The sequence below is a fragment of the Mercenaria mercenaria genome, chromosome 5 (assembly GCF_021730395.1).
Source record: "Mercenaria mercenaria strain notata chromosome 5, MADL_Memer_1, whole genome shotgun sequence".
NCBI lineage: Eukaryota > Metazoa > Mollusca > Bivalvia > Venerida > Veneridae > Mercenaria > Mercenaria mercenaria.
This window is the reverse complement of record NC_069365.1, coordinates 35296383-35305999: the sequence shown is the minus strand read 5'-3', so window position 1 is coordinate 35305999 and position 9617 is coordinate 35296383. Positions and strand designations below refer to the sequence as shown.

Below are 9617 nucleotides of genomic sequence, written 5' to 3'. Positions count from 1 at the left end.
CTTTCATAACAAGCGAGCGGAACTGTTTATACAAATTTAAGAAACGTCCATGCAAGACAATTTCACATAAAACTAAGTGGCCAATCATCGAGTGCTATACTCCTATGATACCTATATTAAGCTCTGGTTGCCTAAATATAGAGCCAAGAGAAACCATAAAATCGTCTTAAGACAAAGATACTTCTGAACAAACATCAAGTAGTTCATAAGAACTAGTTAAAAGGTGTCTTTATCTTAGTTCTAGCAGCCCCGTAAGTGCAATTATGCGAAACTATTCGAACACCAGATCAAGTTTGGTAAAGATACATGCAAGGTTTAAGAAGTTGTTAAAATGATGATTGTAACTGCCTGGTTTTAGCTCTGATAAGCCTTTCCAGCAGGTAAGAGGGAACATCTGGACACGCTTCAGAAATGTACATGGCCAGCTTTGGTCAAGATACATCAGATGGTTCATGGGTAAGTCATTTTAACTATTTTTCTATTTTAAGTTTTGGCAGCCTCTAAGAAGCCAAACAGATCCTGTGCAGTCTAGTGGATTTGGCATGCAGAGAATCATCCAAGTTTCATCTACTTCCGCTGTATCGTTTATTGCAGATATCGTTTAAAGAAAATAGTCAACATCTATACAAAACTTGAATACAATATAACCATCAAGAAGTTGATTAACTAATTAAGCTTTTGTGAAGCTGCAGTTATCCATGAAATTGTTGAAAATACGGTCTCTCATAATCGTACATAATTGATACGGGTTTTAATGCAAAGCGTTTAAATGCTAAACAGTGCATAAAAAAATAGTGTATAAACTAATACAAAGTCGGCACTGTTTAAAGTGTTGCTTAACAATTAAACACTGCATGGGACGACAAGATCACTGTTTTAGCATAAATTTACAGTAGCAATAGCGTCTAAGAGGTTTCTCGGGAACACAGCTGGATGTGTTGCCATACTTGTTTGTTCTGCTGATGTCGTCTGTAATTTTCATACCAGTTTCTACATGATAATCCACAGTGGCTTCAAACATAGCGTTACCTGGCAATGTTTCAAAAATAACCAAGAAACGTTTATGTTTCTCTGCTTCCGGCTTTGAAAAGAACTTGTAAATAGTCCACCGATTTTCTTCCTCGCCTTTTGCAGACAGTCCCAATGATACTAAACGTGCTTCGTGGATTTTATATAAAGACAATTCTGCACAAATATGTTTATATTTCTTTAGTAAATTGTTTAAATATAAAACAGCATACTCCGTAGCTTTAGCTACCACCGGATTCGTTACAGCAATGCTTTCCGACCCGTAACATGCGCAGAAATGCTCAGGAATGGAGGCGTCTGCGCATGAGCGTGTATCTGGTATAGGACGGAATAAACTTATACCTCTTTTAGTATTTGACTTGAATTCTACTGATGCTTCAAAGTCAGCGTTTACGATATCATTCAACAGTTCGTGAAGATCGAAGTTTGAAGTAAGTCTGTCAGTATTATCTCGAAGGTTTTTGATCGCTTCCGGGTGTTTAGCTGCAAACGTTTCTGGTGGTACTATAGACAACAGTGGCATCCTTTCTTCTATTCTCCCAACAAATGTGTTCCGAATATCGTCTATACGTGATCCATGATCACTGAAGAATATCAGAAAAGCATTTTCTAGATGACCATTCTCTTTCAAAAACTTGAAAAACTCAAAAAAATCATTATCCCCAAGTTCCAAGTAATTTATAAATTCATGACATATCTGAACAAGCCATGAAAACGAAAACTTCAACTTTTCTTTATACTGAGTAACAAATCGTTTGTAATAATTAATCAAATGCGTAAAAATAGGCTTGTTGCCATAGCACAAAGACGACGACTTTCCCATGTTCACATTTTTATACTCTAAAGGTAGTAAGACCGATTTCAAAACTTCTGATGCAAATCCTATCTTCCTAAGCCCCAACATCCAAGGCCTCATGTAGTGGTCCGTTGGTGGACTTTTAAAGCCGGAAGCTTCAGTGTTGAACGTTGCTATAATTGGATAATCTTCGGCATAGAAGGTTGCATAGTGTTCGCGGGAAAAGTTATACCAAATAAATGGAAATGGCTGTAGGTCAAATGGACCGCCGCCCGGATTAGGAAGATCAACAGTCCCTGGCCGTTTTCCTGTTAAAACTGGCACTATATTGGGGAATGTGTTATCGCCTACTTTCATGTAGCCTTTGAAAACGTATGCACCTAAAATTTCTATTAAGTATTTGTACGTCTTTGGTAATTTGCGAATTGCAGATAATCTCGAAGTCGAGTCTATACCAAACATGAAAACACTGTATTTTGAATTTTTCCCGTTCTCGTCTGCTTTTGTGTCCTTGACCTCGTTCGAAACATAAACACTTTCTTGTAATGTATCGTAAACTAGTTTATTACCGGAAGAGGTGTAGCATCGTAGCCGGTAGAAATCATGGGGAACTTGGAAAGGAATGTCACTAACCTTTTCTTCACCGAACTGTACACTATAATCATCATTCTTTGGTCTAAGCAGAGGTGTGTAACTACATTTATAACTAGAGTGTCCATAAAATTTATACGCCGACTGATTATAAGTCACAAATCCACTTTCATCCACATAAACTAAATCCGGAGCTGGGTCGCAGTGAATAGGGTCTGGACTCCACACATACTGCATAATTGATTTGTCAAACGGATCAAGATCTGGTATAATACACTGTCTATTTATATTTTCGTTAACAAATAGAAATCTCACCGGCATGGTCAAAGTACCGTACAGGTAATATAAAAGGTATGTTACCAAGACTGCTAAAACTACAAACACCCTTTTGTCTCGTCTCCAGATTCTAAACACTACGTTGCAGCATTTTCCAAGTGACAGCTGAGCCAGTCTAACCCCAGACATGATGTTCATCTCCCCTTGACGCGAACTGAAATCAAGTGAGATATAATAAACGCTTATGCAAAGTATGAATACAGTCGACATCGTACTTGAGATCACCTCTATTAAGCGATTTTTGTATTAAACGACCGGTCACAATCCCTCCCGAACGTTTTCAGTACATAAATTTATTCCATTAAACGACTCTTTTTATTAAACGACTAGCGACCACTTTAATGGAATCCCGACAGGAAAAATATTTAACAAAAGTATCTATTAAGCAACCTGGTATCAAATTCCTGCCGGGTATTTCTTCACCTGTTTAATTAGCGAGTACATTTTGCACCTGCCTGGATGCAATTAACGTTTGTAACAGTCGAACTGACGAACAATCAAGTTATAATTTTCAGTTTGTGAAATTTATATACATATATGTATGCTCATGATATATACAGTTATATTAACAGTTAAAAATATCTTTTCTCTTCACCTGACTGAAATTCATTAAGAGACCACTCCATTAAGAGACCACTTTTTAGCAGTCCCTCGGGCGGTCTCTTAATACAATGTCGACTGTATAACGAATAAAAATGCATTTGCTTAAACAGTCTTGAATGTAATGCTCGCGCTTGATTATTTTGTATAAGTTAAACATTTGTCTGCAAGAATAACTGGTTCCTGCAACAACATGACAGTCAATGTAGAAGAAATAGATATCAGTATTCCCTGCTTTTTTGTCTAGCTAACTACTTCCTTTTTTATTCAAGCCCGTAAACAGACGTACCATCATGTTGAAAACAAGATTGTTAAGTGGAACTGTAAGAGAGAAAATTTGATCAAGAGTTCAATAATTTCCAAATGGCTTTCGGCGATGTATAGCACCAAAAATATCTTGTACGTTAATGTAGTAATTTAGATGGAAACTGTACTTGCCAGTCGTGACAAGAAACTAGTAAACCTGCTTTCCACAAACTACTACGCCAATTAGGGCTTTTTACTACTTCAGATTTCGTAAAGTCACTATGAATTTCATAGTAGTTGCACCATATTTCATATTAATTATGAAAGAGTCAAACAAAAACTCAACACAAGCTTCGCCAGAACCAGGTCAACATATTACATCTATCTATGTACCTTAGTACATGTAGTTGAAGACAAGAACTGTCAGACGACAGCAACATTTAATCATTCAAAAGGACTGAACGTTTTTCATATACCTCAAAGGTAATTTTTCCATAAATAACATTCATAGCGTAAACAAATTCATATCGCTTCAAAGTGTTCGTAGACTAATTATACCTAAATTATGACCGCAATACCTCCGTCGCCCTTAGCAATCATTTGCTAGTCCTCTCTCCACCCGAGGTGAACATTTACGAATTGTCTACATCCCCACCTTCGGAAACATTTTGCTTATCGAGGCGAACCTTTACGAATTATCCCCCACTTAGAAATTATTTGCTAGTCCTCTTTCCCCACCCAAGACGAACCTTTACTAATTGCCTCCATCGCCCGCAGCAGATATGTACTATTCTCTTCCCCTTCCCGCGACGAACCTTTACGAATTATCTCCCCAACCATACCAAACTTTTCCCATGCAGTTCTCTCCCCAGCCCGAGACAAACTTTTACGAATCCTCTCCCATACCATTAACAATTATTTGCTAGTATCATCACTCCATCCGAGACAAGCTTTTAGGAATCTTTTGCCTAGCCATTAGTCAGTATTAGCTGGTCTCTCCCCAGGTCCCAACCTTTAGCAAGCAATCCACTGTGCGTCTTCAACACCCTTAGCAAGGATTTGCCAGTCTTCTAAATCACATTAGTACTCGACAACTTTGCTAAAGTCAAGTTTGTTTGTTTGTTTGTTTGTTTGTTTTGGGTTTAACGCCGTTTTTCAACAGTATTTCAGTCATGTAACGGCGGGCAGTTAACCTGGATTCTGTACCAGTACAAATCTGTTCTCCGCAAGTAACTGCCAACTTCCCCACATGAATTATCAGAGGTGGAGGACGAATGATTTCAGACACAATGTCTTTTATCAAATCGTCACGGAGAACATACGCCCCGCCCGAGGATCGAAAGGCAAGTTATCTACTATAGTATCTGAATTTCAGAAATGATTAGTTTTTTTGGATTTGAGCGTTATGACTGAAAGATTCACCATGATAAACTATATTTTAAGACTAAGTTATCTTCACATATTCCAACTTTATGATACATATCAAATTAATAATTACCGGTTAACTGTGTGTGCATAATCCATCTATCCATATCTATCATATCTTGTCATCACATTTACGCTGCAATCTGCACTTGACCATTGCTTCCACTATCGCATTTAGCCAGGTGGACCGTGTCTGCAAAGTAAACAAGTTTTTGTTAAATACCTTCAATATGTGCTAACAGCGGTGTACATGTTTCGAAGACTCCGGCTCAGTCCACATGGGTTCCCGGAATGCCACTGACTATACTTACTCAACGGTCAACCCCTGCTGTACTGACCGACAACGTGGCTTACAGAATTTCCACTTTTCTAAAATCGGTTATATAATGGTAGATAAAAAGGTAGGCTAGAAGAACAAACAAACTCTATAAAAAGAAAACATAGCCTTATTAAAGCAAGAAAATATAGCAAAGCAAAGCATTTCTGAAATTAAAATGAGTGTAGACACACAGGAGCAATACAGCAGAAAGTTATGTGCCCATATTGGCAACTCACAGGAGCAGTACAGCAGAAAGTTATGTGCCCGTATTGGCAACTATGTATTCATAGAAAGCGAAAGCAGAGATCAGATTGTGCACGATGGCGCTAGAATTGTAAGTTTAATATCAGTATTGAAGAATCGTGTTGGAAATTCAATAGAATCGTTCAAAAGAGATAACTGTTAAATTAAAAAGTTTGGATTCAAAAGTAAAGTAGGCGGGGATTGGTCTCGAGTTACTGAATGTGCACAGGTACTGAATCTTGCACACTGTTACTCTAAATGTCTCTTTTTGAAAGATATGACAAAAATATATCATTGGAAAGCTGGAAGAATTTATGTTTCGAATTACTGTGACCAGTCTACTGATATCATTGCCGTGGTGATATTTTAATGTCAAAAATATAGACCTTTTTATAAGAAGATTTCACTGTCGTTTTAGCATGTTTAGTGCGTGTGAAAAGGAGTCAAATGCTCGACAGCGAAAAATGCAAATTCAGAGCTGTCAAATTAACATAAAAATAATAAAATACCAAAAATGGGCATAGTTAACGTAGCGTATTTTCATTAGCATATTATTACAGCTTATCGGCATATATAGATACAATGATTAACATATTTTGCGTAATGTCATTCACACTTGTCACCTTCTAGTGTACATATATAATTAAATATATATACACGATGGTAACGTGACACAGTATCCTTTCAAAATAATCTTGGATTTTTTTAGGGGGCTCAAATCTGAATTTCAGGTGATTTTAATGTTTAATAGCATATAAGGATCGATCGACCTACCTTTTTGCTATTGTATAAATGCATGTTTACCAAAGTATTTTTCGTATTATATCTGAAGCTAATTGTAATTTATGTCATTATTACCGATTTTCTATAAAACATGGAATCTGGATGCAGACGTTGGCACTGGAGCGAGAAAGGGCAGCGTGCCCCTAACCTCTAGTAAAATCCGGCGAGCATATATTTCTAATAGTCTAAACCATATACTGTCATGACTGTATTACAGCATTCGTTCATGAGCTTGTCTTGTAAGGTCACGTCAGGGTGCCGAAAATATATCATATGGGAAGTTTTAAAGCATTCGATCTAGTAGTTTTTTTAGAATTCTGCACAACCAAAAAATTTAGTTTAACTAATTCATTTTCGGTCGAGTGTGAAGCAAGTTCTACATCTTATATCATTAAACACTCTCGGCACCTCATTACTGACGGACTCAATCGTCGTAAGGGTATGAGTAAAGGGAAGCTATCCTCCCTTTTACTACTGAGCGCTTAGGGCGGGAGCTACTTGGTATACTTTTTCCCGTCTTTGGCATGACGCCACCGAGGATCGAACCCTCGACCTCCAGCACTCGAAGCGGATGCTCTATCATTAGACTACCGAGCCGATATAATTTTAACAAAATAAAAGCTAGACTTTTGCAACTTGTACTGCGAGGTCACCTCAGGATGCTAAAAGTCATTCATGAAGTTTGATAGAATTTGGTCGGTTAGTTTCTGTGAAACACGTGAACCTTGCAAAGGTGATTTTCTTAATGAAATAAAAGATATAGAGTTATGTTGCTTGTGCAGAACGTACACCCAAGCTGTCTATCTTCCATTTAATGTTGTGTAACTCCTCTTTTGGATATGTAATATTTTACTTAATAGACCTATATATGTATTAGGCCTAAGTAAAATATTTGGTTATGTGTCTAGCACCTGTGTAATACAGACGGACACGCGCAGTCAGTGCAAGTGAAAGATTTTATCAGGTAGGCTATTGACATTGAGATTTCAAAGTGAGAAAGTGATATTTAAAACAGTTAAAAGTGAGGAGTAGTAAAATTAGGTTAAAAACACACTGCTACAACTAATTGCCTACAACATGTACAGTACATGCTACATTGTCTGCTTCCAGTGCTTGATTGCATTTAACGCTAATAAAAAACGAAGTTAAGTATTTCAAATTTTCCGACTTTAACAGTTGGGCTCTGGATATTTTAGAAGAATTCCCCATACCCCTAGAACCCCCTCCACTTTCGCCACCCCCTCCACACCCACCATAAAAGTCCTGGATCCGCCTCTGTACAGCGTAACTATCGCCGGATGTAAATACACGTTTTGATATAAAATACAACTGATCATATACAATGTAATGTATGAAATATGCCTGTAGGCTTTAAACGTTAAATTACAGATCTTAATTTTACAGTACATTATCAAGTGAGACTGTATTCTTTAAGACATTTATTAGTAGAAATTGTGGACAGAATCAATAAAAATATCAACTAAAACAAACTCACATGGTATCAGCGGATATTCCAATACACAGGGTTTTCCCGTCATATGCCAACATAATTATTATGCTCCCGAAATACACACTCGCTCGGCAAACCGATACAATGGGAGATAACAGTCGTATAAAAGGAAATCAAATACATTTACACAGTAAATCTAGTTAAAAGCTGTTGATGCAGGGACGTAGCCAGACTCGGCTGAGTAGAATGATTTGCTTATACAGGCATGTTCTAAACGATGACCTGGCCTATAAATATGCTGAGGCTGAAAGACAGTCTTGGAGTGTTCTTCCAGCATATATGGCACGCGAATTGCACAAATAGATAAACCTAATCCAAGAATTTAGGTTCTCGGCCGGGAACCTATATGGTACGCGAATTGCACAATAAATCCAAGAACCTATGTTCTCAGATGAGAATCTAGGTTCTCAGCCGACGAGAACCTAGGTTCTCACTCACATAGGCGTAGGAGCAGGGGCGGCAGGTGGGGGGGGGGGGGGCAGCGGGGGCCAGGCCCCCGCAAATCTAGGAGGGGGGGGGGGGGGGGCAAAGTATAATTTGGCCCCCCGAATATTTTGGAAAAGAGATATAACTTGCAGTCTAATATAACATTTAATTTACTTAGCCCCCCCCCCCCCCCCCCCCACCCCACACTCCCCCAATATTGTGGAAAAGAGATATAACTTGCAGTCTAATATAACATTTACTTAGCATCATATAATTCTTTTCAACCTGATTTCTGATTTGCATTTGGTCTTCCCTTGTATTCTGACTTGTCTCTTTCCGTAGTGTGAGTACTGAAATCTGTACGCGCCATGCCAAGAATTGTTTACATTTTATAAAAATAATATATCATTGAGCGCAATCAATCAATGTAGGCCTAACTATTAAGCCTGTTTACGCATGTAAACGTTATGTATTTTTTTTTTTGTTTTTCATTGTCCATTCAAGGGAAATGATATTTCCACAACTTTATACCACAATTAGACAAATGCAGTGCTAATTGATTGTATGTCCAGGGCTTCAACAGAAGAATGTAAAAAAATGGCACACTTAACTAGAACAATACATAATATGACTGATTAAGACAGTTCAGTGCCTAGTCGTATGTGTATCATCAGAATTACTCAATGATTGCTAAAACATAAAGGTTTGAGGGGCCTATGGCCCAATTAATCCCTGTACAAGGCTTTGAGGCTTTGTCACGAATAATGCACCGAGGATACCTTGCCGCTTACCCCCCTCCCACACACACACACACACACACACCCCACCGCACAAACCGTCGGTCGAAAAGGTTTGCCCCCCCCCCCCCCCCCCCAAAGTTAAACTCGCCCATACGCCCATGACTCAAGATCACAAGTTCTTCAGAGAACCTAGGTTCTGACTTGAAAAATGTACAATAGCACTCTCCCGTATGTAAGGATGATAAAGTCTGCTGTCTAAAAATAGCACGGGACTCGATTTGCGGACAAGCATTCAGTGCATTCACTGTGCAATATCATAAGTAAACCATAGATTTTGCATTTATTTCGTTATAATTGTTCAAGTTCTAGCCTGCACATCGCAAATAAATGTTTTTTCTTCACTTTTCATTTCAATTTTATAGTCTGAAACTTTTTATTTTATATTCAGGTTAGAAATAACATACCGATTTTCATCAATATATTATGTATGAATAGATGATGTTATTATATTATTCTGTTCATTTTCACTGATAATATATTTGTTTATGTAAAAATACGAAAAAAGAAGGTACC

At 37.9% G+C, this 9617-nt stretch overlaps 1 protein-coding gene across 1 annotated transcript; it reads right to left on the bottom strand.

Annotated features, from left to right (window-relative positions):
• Window positions 1-568: 568 nt before the first annotated feature.
• LOC123556785 (uncharacterized) lies at window positions 569-8290 on the bottom strand. Its single transcript, XM_045347760.2, has 3 exons — window positions 7864-8290; window positions 5097-5216; window positions 569-2906 (listed from the first exon to the last, which is right to left on the bottom strand). The coding sequence occupies exons 2-3, from the start codon at window positions 5120-5122 to the stop codon at window positions 869-871; spliced, it is 2064 nt and encodes a 687-aa protein (XP_045203695.2). The 5' UTR covers window positions 5123-5216; window positions 7864-8290; the 3' UTR covers window positions 569-868.
• Between the last annotated feature and the right edge of the window lie 1327 nt (window positions 8291-9617).

Excerpts from the sequence above, each read along its gene's own strand:
- LOC123556785 (XM_045347760.2), bottom strand. The coding sequence starts at position 5,122 with ATGGATTATGCACACACAGTTAACCG. Across the intron at positions 2,907-5,096 it reads TATGCACACACAGTTAACCG|TTCGCGTCAAGGGGAGATGA; the intron begins GTAATTATTAAT and ends ACTTGATTTCAG.